This window comes from Pinus tabuliformis, chromosome Q (genome assembly GCF_031772625.1).
Source record: "Pinus tabuliformis cultivar Carrire ecotype Pingquan chromosome Q, CPIR1, whole genome shotgun sequence".
Lineage (NCBI taxonomy): Eukaryota > Viridiplantae > Streptophyta > Pinopsida > Pinales > Pinaceae > Pinus > Pinus tabuliformis.
Window position 1 is genome coordinate 656,281,358 of NC_142296.1, and position 12,812 is coordinate 656,294,169.

At 32.4% G+C, this 12,812-nt stretch overlaps 1 protein-coding gene across 1 annotated transcript; it reads left to right on the top strand.

Annotated features, from left to right (window-relative positions):
* The first annotated feature begins 2,983 nt into the window (after positions 1-2,983).
* Positions 2,984-4,124, top strand: LOC149221232 (uncharacterized). The gene is made up of 2 exons (XM_089382931.1): positions 2,984-3,445; positions 3,605-4,124. Exons 1-2 carry the CDS (start codon positions 3,356-3,358, stop codon positions 3,728-3,730), a joined length of 216 nt encoding a protein of 71 aa, XP_089239057.1. The 5' UTR covers positions 2,984-3,355; the 3' UTR covers positions 3,731-4,124.
* Positions 4,125-12,812: the final 8,688 nt, after the last annotated feature.

A 12,812-nucleotide genomic window follows, 5' to 3' on the forward strand; every position in this document is an offset into this window, starting at 1 on the left:
ATAAAAACACTAAATTGACCCATAGGGGTACAAAAAAACAAACATCCACAAAAAAAAGAAAAAATAAAAAAGAAAAAAGAAAAAAATTAAAAATAAAAAATGTGCAGGGAACAAGCCGCCCTAATAGCAACAACATCAATCCCAAGAAAGGGAGGCAAGAAGAAAAGTTGCAAAGCCATGAGAAAACCTAGTGGAAACCCCTAAACCAACACCCATGAGCAACAAGGCGGCGTTAAGCATAAACCTCAGGCAATAAAGAGTGGGCCACAACACCCAAGAAGAAGTCAACAGTGACAACAAAACACTGGCAAGATGCAACACTAGAACAAGGCTCAAATAGCAACAATGTGAAGGTTAGATGACAACAAACCCAAGAAAATCCCTAGCACCAAAGTGGAGGAGATGAAACCAATAGCGAAACAAACAACAAACACCCCGCACAGAGAGATCACCTGCAAAAGACAACAACCCCCACCACAATTGTGGGAAAAAATCCCGACCTCAAAGACAAAGAGGCACGAACCAAGGGTCGAGGCGACTAGGGTTTTAGCCACCCCGTGCCAGCTTCCTCAACTCCCCAACAATATTCTTAGAAGTTAGAACAATAACCGAGTATTTCCCCACATTTATAACTATCAATTTAAAGTGGGAAGTTCCATTTTTCTTGTCTTATTCTCTATTTTATGAGAAAAAAATTGATCCCTCAATTGAAACTTTTTCTTTGCCTTTCTTCAAAAGTATTATTTGTTAATTTTTTGAATTTTAATTATCTTCATGAGCAAAGTAGCTTGCTCACAAGATTGTTAATATTTTTAGGTTTTTTATTTCTTTTTGAATGAATTTGTATTTGGAGACATGAATCACTAATATATCATATTTGTTGGCATATTCAATATTGAAAAGTTGCTCTCATAATTTAAAACATGATGTTGTCTAAATTTTTCCCTTGTAGTTTCATCTAATTCAATAAACCTTAATCAATGTCTACACATATTCTAATATATGTAAAAAAACTCAACTTAATTTACTTAAGATCTATACTTAAATAATTGTCTATAATATTATCAATTTCATACTGAAATATAATCAATCAAACTAAGAAAACAACCCTGCTTAGCATTTAGATAAATTACTTTAAAATATGTATAATACATCATATTCAATATATCTTTTAAAACCAAGACTTTTATTTAAAAATATACCAATAGAAAATAATTAAAATTGAATAATGATAAATATTGTATTAATTAAAAAAGTTATAATAATAATTAAAAAAGTTATAATAATAAAGGAAGATACATTCAAAGATACAAATATTATTATTGAAATTGAATAATGATAAACATCGTATTAATTAAAGAAGTTGTAATAATAAAGGAAGATACATTCGAAGATACAAATATTACTATTAGTAAATATATTATCATAAGTTTAGAGTAAAAATATGAAATAATAAAGATAATAAAAATTAAAAAAAATCATTTCCAAATTAAAATATGAAAAGTGTGGTTTTATTATTAAACTTTATAAATTATAATTTATAAAAATAAAAGAAAATTTGAGATTTCTGTTTTTAAATTATTTAAATATAAAATAAACGTAATAAATAAAAATAATTACTTTATTTATAAATATAATAAATCAAATCAATAAATAATAATAATTATTAAAATAATAATAAAATATAAAATAATTAAAACTAATATTATAAATATAAATATAAATTTATTTTATAATATAAACCACACAAAATTCCAAACCTCGTGTGCTCTATGGTATAAGGAAAATAAAGAAAACGCCAAATTTATAATTGATACCAATAAAATGTAATAATCCAAAATAATATTCTAAATACAAAATAAATTATTTTATAACCTAAATCATAAAAGAATGCCAAACCTCGTGTGTTCCAGTGCGAAGAAACAATAAAATGATGAAAAAGTATTACACGAGAAGACAAATTATTTTATATTCTGATTCATCAATTAGAAAGGGTAAACCTTAATATACCTGCGATACGAGGAAATCAAACCAATAAAAAAAAATTATAATATAAAAATAAAGAAAGACAAATTAATTTATATTGGGATTAGTCAATTAGAAATTGAAAACCTTACTGGGAGGAAATAAAACTAATTAATTAATTAATAAATAAATAAATAAATAAATATATATATATATATATATATATATTCCTCCCAATAAAAACTAAACATTAAAGTAAGAAATGAAGTATAAATACTTAAACTAAGATGAAAAAAAAAGAGTGGCGTCGCGTAAAAGTAATATGAGGGGAATCAAAATCTCATGAAATATGGCAAAATCATGATAATTAAAGGGGGATACAAGTCAAATGAGTCTGAGGTAATTTGAATCTTTAATATATTAAAGATACTTTGATTTAAAATTGTTTTTATTTGGTTAAGAGTTAGTTTTGTTTGGATGTAAGGAAATAGATTCAAGGTCTAGAAGTATCTAGTAGGAGTGGAAGGCTTGCCCTTTACGAGTCACAAGTTTGTATTTTTTTTTTGAATAAGAGTGATTTGTCAGCGCATTAGTCAATAAAACTCAAAAATAAATATCCTCATTGCTAATTTAACAACTAAATTTCACCATAAAAAATAACTAACAAAAAACAACTAAAACTAAATAACATGGGATTCAATCTCCCCCCCACCATTCAAGTCGATATCAATAAACCTAATTCACAAGCTTTCCAAGTCTGTCGAGAGCCGCAGCCACAAAAGCAAGTAGAGGTCCTAAGTACAGAACTCGCTAGAAAACATAGATAGCGATAGCCGGAATGCCTAGTCCACAAATTAGAGAAGAGAGATATTTTTGCACGCGAATGCTTCCAACCTTCCCACAAAAGCGCGTGGCGAGTATTTCACCTTCACTTCAACGAATCATGAGCCTACTTTTCCATTTTTATTTTTAATTTAAAATGAATGATAGGCCAGTGTTCTCGTGAATCTCGCGTCGTAGCACGCTTATAAAAGGCGCAAGCCCTCTCTTTCTGTCTTCAAATTTTCAGTGTATGATCAACCGTTAATTGCCCTTTAAATTCTCGTTTGCAGTCGTCTGGTGTTTACGCTTCCCCTGTTTCGGAATCGGAAGGCCCGGAGATTCGAAACCTGGGGCGAAGCTGCGCGTCGTAGGGACGCTTCTTGCTGTTCTGTTCGGGAGCTCATCTTGCTGTTCTGTTCGGGAGCTCATCTTGCTGTTCTGTTCTTGTTTCCGTTCAGGCGTTTGTTCCGTGAGTTGGAAGAGATCTTGATATTGTAAAGCAAAGTTTCTTCGGTCTGGTCAGAGGTTCCATTCCTCGAAGCATTTTTTTTCCTGGAAGAATTAAAGAATGAGGCAGCCCGTAGCACTCCTTTGTGCTGCTGCAGCGTTCAATGCTCTCAATGACAACGAGATCCAAGTCACGGCATCCTCTCCTGCGGTTAGTCAATACTTCATTCCAACGCTAGATTTTTTGGATCCGCTTTTATTTCTTTCTTTGCTTCTTTACGACGCTGTTTGAAACCTGGCCAATTTAAATATTAGAGAGAATCTTTCAGATTTTGTCCTCAATTTAGAGGTTTTCTGGTGTTATTTACAGGCCGAATCGATGAACGATGACATGGCCTTTTCTCAGAATTCGAATTTTAAGAGGGCTGAAGAGGCGTTGGCGCCGAAGTTCAATGGACTGCGATTTATAGAAACTCTGGTTACTGCTCACAGATAGGGAGCGAATACTGATCTATTGAAACTAGAAAATGTTTCTTCCCATTCTCCTGCTGAACTTATGGCGATTATTATTTTACCTTCTAAATTTAGAAAATTCCTCTTCAATGCCGTTGGACTTTGGTGGATTTTCAATTAGAGATGTTTTTAAATTTAGATAGCTAAGATATTTTTCCACGTCGCTGAGCAGAATAGAAGACGCGTCACGAGGATCTGTGATATTTATACCGTATTACTCTTGAAAATCATACATGGTAATTCTGAGCAGTATCGCCATGTGCGCTATTTTTTGCCAGGAAGGCCTTGAGGAGTCCCATAAAATTTTACTGGCGTCTGAAATTTAATGTTAAATATACAGCCGTGGGGTACTTCGAAGTTCCATGTGTTCTGCTTCATTATTACTCTTTTTTTTATGCGGCAAACAATTATTGCTATTGGAAAATGTTAAATATAAAACCGTAGGGTACTTCGAAGTTCCATGTGCTCTGCTTTATTGTCACTCTTTTTTTATTAAGTGGCCTGAAATTTAACGTTAAATATAAAGCCGTGGGGAATTTCGAAGTTCCATGTGCTCTGCTTCATTATTACTCTTTTTTTATTATGTGGCAAACAATTATTGCTATTGGAGAATGTTAAATATAAAACCGGGGGTACTTCGAAGTTCCATGTGCTCGGCTTTATTATCACTCTTTTTTTTATTAAGTGGCCAACGGTTCGTGAGTGAAGCAGTTTTTAATTGGGAATTTTTTGGGTAAGAATATGGTGAAAATATTTGTGGTTAAGTTTTGATTTGTAATGTTTAAATTTGTAATTTGACTGTATTTATAAATTCAATATTTTTTAAAAAAATCTTCCGTAAAATTATTTAGTTTTTTTTTCTTTTGGGTGCTTGAAATGGTGTACTAATGTAAATCTTCATTCCAATATTCATATACTAGCACAACCACATTTACTAATGTGATTAATATAGGGAGATAAGTGTATATGAAATATATTTACAACCACATTATTAAATGTGGTTGATATACAGAGATAGACTTATATCTATCACACCAATAATTATTAAATGTATAATGTTAACTTGTTTTCCTAAAATTGCCCATTTATAATTATTAACATATATAGTTATTATATTAATATTATATTATATATTAATACAATATTATGTTATTATATAATATTATACTGTATATTAATATAATATTATGTTATTATATAATAAATATTATTATATATTATTATATAAATTTAGTTCTCATTAATATCATAATGATTAATAAATATTATTAAAAAATTATACTATATTTATATTTATATTAATAATAATAATAATTATTATTATTATTATTATTATTATATTTATATTTATAATTATAATATTAACTATATATAATAAAAATAATTATACTTATATTTATATTGTATTAACATTATAATAATATATTTTATTATTAATATAATATTATAGTATAATAATAATAATATTAAGTATATATGGTATATATTAGATTTTAATAGAATACAAATATTATAATTATAAATGGAAATATATACTAATAATAATTAATTAATATTAATATTAAATTTATAATATTAATATATATTTATTACTTTGGGTTTAAAATATCAATTCTTTGGGTTTAGTATTATTCTCTTGGTTTATAATCTCTTAAAGTTTTAGTATTAATTCCTTGAGTTTTTAGTATGAATAATATTATATCATAGGAACATGAACCCTTAGATTAATAAATTCAACTGGTTGATATTATAAATCCAAGAAAGTAATAAACCCAAGGGAATACTATTAAACCCAAGGGATTAATATTATAAACCCTAGAAATATGAACCCTTAGATTACACCTTAGGAATATGAACCCTAAGATTAATAAACCCAATGCATTGATCTTACAAACCAAAGGGAATAATAAACACAAGGGATTAATACTAAAAACTCTATGGAATATAAAACCAAAGGAATAATATTAACTCAAGTGAATAATACTATAATGCCTAGTTATATATACCATAAGATACATACTATAAACCCTAAAATAAACATGGTTGACCATGGTTGATTTTCATATTGAGAATATCTTTGTCACAATGCGACATTGGACCTTGGTTGACCATGACTATTTTTTTTCTATTGAGAAAATCTTTGCAACAATGTGACATTGGACCATGGTTGACCATGGTCGACCATGAGTATGAACCTCGGGGATTTATATTGATATACCTAGAGCTTATACACCTAAAGTTTATAGTATTAACCCCTTGAGTTTATGTTCCCTATGGTTTAAAGTATTAATCCCTAGGGTTTATAGTATTAATCCCATGGGTTTATTATTCCTTTGGGTTTATAATATCAATCCATTAGGTTTATTAATCTAAGGGTTCATATTCTTAGGGTATAATAATATTCATAAGGTTTATAATATTAATCCTAGGGTTTAATATAATCCATGGTCCAACGTCACATTTATAATCCCTTGGGTTTTTAGTATGAATAATATTATATGCTAGGAATATGAACCCTTAGATTAATAAACCCAATGGATTGATATTATAAACCCAATGAAATAATAAACCCAAGGGATTAATATTATAATCCCTAGGAATACGAACCCTTAGATTACATGACAGAAATATGAACAATATTACACCCTAGGAATATGAATCATTGGATTAATAACCCAATGGATTGATATTATAAACCCAACGGATTAATACTAAAAACCTGAGGGAATATAAACCCAAGGGAATAATATCAAGCCCAAGGGATTAATATTATAAACCCTAGGTATATAAACCGTAAGATAAATACTATAAAACCTAAAGTAAACATGGTGGACCATAGTTTACCATGGTTGATTTTCATATTGAGAATATATTTGTCCCAATGTGATGCTAGACCATGATATATTTTTGTATTCATATAATATTTGTCATAATGTGACATTGGACCATGGTCAATGATGAGAATAAACTCAATGGATTTATATCAAACACTAGGATTAATATCATAAACATTATGAATACTATTATGCCATAGGAATATGAACCTTTAGATTAATAAACCCAACCAATTGATACTATAGAGTCAAGAAAATAATGAGCCTAAGGGATTAATATTATAAACCCCAGGAATATGAACCATTAGATTGCACCTTAGGAATATGAACCCTTAGATTAATAAACTCAATGTATTTATATTATAAACCAAAGGGAATAATAAACTGAAGGGATTAATACTAAAAACCCTAGGGAATATAAACCCAAGGGAGTAATATTAATCCAAAGGGAATAATACTATAAACCCTAGGTATATATAAAAAATAAAATATATAAAGGATTATTAGACACAACAAGAACATTTAAAGCCAACATAATAAAGATGATTGTGTCACTTGTGAGAATTAAATTTTGATGGAAAAATAACAAGTATTTCTCTAGACCATTAAATATAAATTGAATTTCTCTGAGTCAAAACTAGAGGGTAGGGAACAACATGTATGCCTTTATAGACTTTGGTAATCGATTTTTTATAGGGAGATGAGTCCCTTATCTCACAAACAAGAGGGTCTTATACACCAATTTGATGTCTAACTTTGCCATGACCATAAAATTGAATGATGATTAAAACGGAAAATAGTACCAAAATATTATAACCTTACATGTATGATCATGTTAAAATCTTTTATTAAATCATACTCAATGAATATTAAGCACCATGTACTAAGCTAAATGATTGACTCATTGCCTTTACATCTTGTATGAGAATTAAATGGACAGGATGGAAAGGCAGTAAGTCAATAATTGACTTATATAGTGCTAAATATTTAACATAAATAATTTATCTAAAAATCATAGCGAGGAAAACCTTGAACGTTTTATAAATCATAATGATAAATGGAAAATATAGTAAAAATCTCCTAGGGTTATTATTAGAGTATTTCTATTTGTTAAAACTTTTGAATTTCTAATGCTTTTATTTTATTGCACTTTGCACTCAGAACATTTCACATGGATCCAAAAACCACAAACACTATCTCGAAATTTAATTCCATGTCAGCATCTTTGGACACAAAAGAACGATAAATTATAATAAATAATTAATTTATAATTAAATATTTTTATCATAAATAATCATAGTTTACTAATTTTGTTGATAGGTGTGTTTATTTTAGAATAGGATTTCCATAATTTTATTTAATTATCAATAATTATTAGGTGGATGGTAAGGCTTTATTATCTAAGAAATATTCTAGAATACTTTTTAATAATAGTCATAAAACAAAGATTGAGATTTATTTAAAAAGTAGTTATGCATTTTCTACTTTTTAAATTAAATTAATTCCTTGATTGGGGTGCAAGTTGGCAATAATAAGATCTGCATACAAATGAGGTTGATAATCCCAAGGTGCCTCCTCGCCACCCTCCACATGCACGAAACACATGGAGCGGTGGCTCTTTGCATGTAAGGAGTTAATGGCATTCTCAAAGGTGGTAGGGGTATAAGTGTGGATGGGATAACTGGTGTTTTTCGCAATAAGTTTGGTAAGTTTCTTGATAGTGAAATTTGTGTCCCTCGGCTCTAGTTTGCGAAAAGGTCGCTTGGAGAAGGCTCTATCGATGTGTTTTCCCTATGCGCAAGTTTAGTCGCATTTGTTTCAAGCTCTAGTTCACGGGTATGTTTACAGTTCCTCTATATGTGCCCCTATGATTTGTTATATATGTTTTTTGGCCTTTGGGTTGAAAGGTTCTGATGCAACTTGGTCACTACGGAAGGTGGCATATGTGGATTTCTATGTGGAGGATACAGAAGTGGAAGCGGTTTCTTTTGTTTCTTGTCTTCCTATGTATGTGGTGTTTGGTATTATACTGTCTCGTATGGGATTATACTAGTTGTGGTTCTCTCACCGCTTCTAGGTATTTGTTTTTCTCTATCCTAGTCTCAGGGGACTCTTTTCTTGTATGTATGTTAATAGTTTTGAGTCAGAACCTCCAGGGCTTTGGTATGAGGGTGGTTTAGATTACAATTTGGTCTTGTAGTTCCTCAAAAGGAAGTGGCTACATGTTGGGTTCAAGGGGTTTCTTTCTTGCCTGTTGTCGATTTGTGTCAGGCGATTCAATTAGGGTGTGGTTCAATTTCTGGCCTCTCATATGTTTCCTCTAGCAAGTCCCTGGCTTTGTGGAAACCCTTGGAAGCTTTGTGTTTCTAGGTTAAATCTCCCATCGGGGTGGTTTACGAGATCTCTGTTTGTTAATAAAAGTAATTGAAGGTACTAAATTCTCATGTCTCGTTCCACCTTCGAAAAGGGAAAGGCTGCCCAGAGCTTGCGCGGCCAAAGGAAAAGCTCCAAGGAATCCCTTGGGGGTAACCAGCCAAGCACCTCTGGGGAAATATCTCGGGGCCGAAAGTTGATTTCAAGCATAATCAATGAAGCGATAACAACGTATCATGAGGGCACCTCGGCCCAGGTTCACCAGCTAATCGAGGAATTGGAAGAAGAGCTTAATGAGAAAAAAGGGATTATGGACATCGATTTGGATGACTGGCAAAGATTAGTGCCCAATCCTGATCATACTAGAGGCAGGGAAACTCAGTTCAAGCAAACATTGCACTTGTATTGGTTGATGAAGAGCCTCATTGCCAAACAATTAGATCAAATTCCATTTGGTGGGGTTGCGACCACTCATGGGTTTCTAGATTATAGCAAGGAATTTTAGAAAATTCAATTTCAATTACAGAAGTAGAATGGGTGCCTCAGCTGTATTGAGCATCACATACCATGCGTCCCTTAAACAAAGCTCCCTAGCTCTAGTGTGAAGGGCCTTTCTCCTGCCGAGTCTACGGAAGATTATTAGTTTGGTGTCTGTCCCCCTGTCTTTCTTTTTATTGTATGCAATAGCCATATAATGTCTAGTATGTTTATAGTTATGTTTACAGTTATTTAGATTATAGGAAGTACAAAGACAATCATACTTACTTGCCATGGATGATTAGACTTATCACATTTTGTTACTAGATGGCTTATTATTCCGTTAGGTGGCCAACATATCTGGGTTCCCTCTAGGCAAGTTGAGGCCACTTAGCCATATGGATATGGATGTAGCTTTCCCTATTTTGATGTTAATGAAAAAGAAAGGTCCTACCAACCTTACAAAAAAAAATTAAATTAATTAAGTAAAAAAATGTCATATGAGCACGAGTTATGGTTTTCTAGACATGTGGTATTACTAAAATATGGTATTGGCCTATGCTATTGTAAAAAAATCTATTTACAAGTTTGTAAAATAGGGTGAATCTCCATAGTTAAAAAATATTGACCATAGCCATTTAAGGTATATTACTATCAACATTTACCAACCATTTAATTTATATAGTTATGATAATATTATAATAATATCTTAGATGGGGGTGTTCTGCTGCCAATCGCTTGCCGACAACGAAGCTCACTATTTCCTAGGAGGCATAGTTAACCAAATCACAAATACCAACATGGTTTTAAGACACATGTGTGTCCCTCCCATGCCAAATCTCTTGGCAGCTCTTGATAACTGAACTGGGCACTCTCCCCACCCTCGCATGGAAACCGCATGGTAGGTATGTTTTCTCTGTACACGGGTTAACTGGGTTAGAATCCATCCTGTTAAATCCATATACCTCACGCATTGTGTGTTCATACGTCTCGGGATTGTCACTCCGATCATTCATTTTTCTCCCGCGAATATGGAAATATCCTCCCATAGTAGATTGGTCATGACAATCAATCTAATTGACAGGGGAATTAACATCATTAATGAGGTCATCATGTGCCTTTGTATTGGTTTTGCAAACCTTGTTTTTACCTAGGACATTTGGTCATTGCCATGCATAGCCCATGGGTTTTTCCCCCTCCCTCGTACTAGACCTCCCATGCTCACAGTTTATTATAAATTCGATATGTTGTTTATAGGGTGGTGGAACTCAAGAGCAATTCTTGTCAACAAAATTGTACTTTGTCATATTTTGGAATGTGTGTATACTATTGAATGGTGGTTGAAGTCATGGTTTGTGGCACTCTTTCAAGGTCATCTACTGTCCTACCCTCCTCTCCTTCTTTTATATAGATCCTGTTGTTGTTTTCGTAGTTGGTCATAAACATGCTTGTTTATCCACTCTTGTAGACCTTTCTTTTGTTTTCGTCATCAGTTATACCAATGTTTGAGCACCATAAGCAGTGTTCCTTGTGGTAGCTATAGTCATTTTTCAAAATGGTGCTTGAGTATCCAAGGTGGTCATCCTTTTCAATGTGCTTTGTGTTGTTTTTGCACAATACAAGGTTTGGTTAATCTTTTGAGTTGGTGGTTGCATTGTCTCTAGCTTCCCTGCAAAGCTCGGACCCAATGGGAGTATCCTTTAAATGGCTAGTGCTTACTGTGAGGTATGGTATTCAGGTACTTTTTTGTTAAATTTGGCAACTAGGGACAAACTTCACATTGGACAGCTCATATTAGCCAACTCATATCTTTTTTGGATTCCTCTGTCTGAGAGGTGTAGGATTGATCTAAAGATCATCCCATTCTGACATGTACAAATGAAGTTATGAATTTATTTTGATTATGGAAAAATTATCAAGGTCAACCAAACATCAAATTAGCCTCCTCCAGCCTTCAACGTTGCATATAAATACAAGGAGCTTCCTCCTCATTTTGGCATAACTCCCATTCATCTTTCTCTCTCTCATCTTGATTGTGTACGAAGTTCTAGACACCTTTCTCTCTCCACACCTTTGACCCTATTTTACTATGGTTTTGTGAGGGAGAATTTTGTTTGGGTAGGCTGCAATTCTGGGCATGAAAATCGAGGCTATTTGACCATAGCATTGACTGCCCTAGTTCTGGTTACTGTGTTGACTTTTGTTGACCAGGTTTGACTGGTTATTTCCAGACTATTTTGGGTTGCATTATCTTGCTATTAGAGGCCGAGTTGACCAAGGTTGATGAGCTATTTTGGAGGTCTATTTCAACCCTATTGACCAGCGTTGAATTTCTGGTTAGGGCTTTTTGTTTTTGTTGTTTTGACTAATCAGATTGGGCAAGTGAATATTGTAAATTGTAATATCTATCTCTATTGAACTTTTGAAGAATTATAAAAAGAATTGATCTAGGGTTTCCCCACATTGGGGTTTGTCCCTGGTTGGTGTCATATATTGTGTCCTCTTGTGTTGGCTTGTCATCTATTGTTATTGTTTATGTTCTATTTGCATTTTACTATCATGATGATGTGATTACTGAACTAGATATTGATATTGGGATAATAAAGAAATTAAAGTAAATTTTCTCTAAGCATAGAACATACCATTGCTATCTTAAAAGTAACATGGTATCAGAGCTGAGGTGAAGACAAAGCCCAAGCAAGAGTGAAAAGAGCAATCACCAAGACGAGCAATCATTGATCAAAGACACGATTCAATGGCTTCCATATCCTACTTCAAGTCTAATGATAAGCTTCATGATAAGTTTGATTATCATGCATGGAAGATGTCTCTTGATTTGACATTAGAAGAGCAAGATATGATGGATTATGTGCAGGGAAATATTTCAGAACCTCCTTCTAATGCACCGGTTGTTGCTAAGACCAAACACAAGAAGGTTGAAGTCAAAGCCAAGAAGATCATTAGGGATTATATTCATAAACATTTAGTTGCTTACATTTCCGATTTGAACACTTCAAAGGAGATATATGACAGGTTGGTTGGAATGTTAAAATCTAGCAACGCAAATAAAATTATTTTCCTCAAGAACAAGCTGAAAGATATAAATAAAGGAAGAAATGAAGATATTCAATCCTACTTCATGAGGATTACAAAGATAAAAAATGATCTTCTTTCGATTGGAGAAGCTATTGCTGATAGGGAGCTTACCCTCATTGTCCTGGGAGGAATCCCTCATGAATGGCATGTGTTCAACACTATTATTCTTAATAATGACAGGATTCCAGGTTTTAAAGTATTGTTGACTAGATTCTCTAAAGAAGAAACAAGGATGATGGAACTAGATATTCCTTCAAATAGGAATGATCCTACTGTATTCTCCAC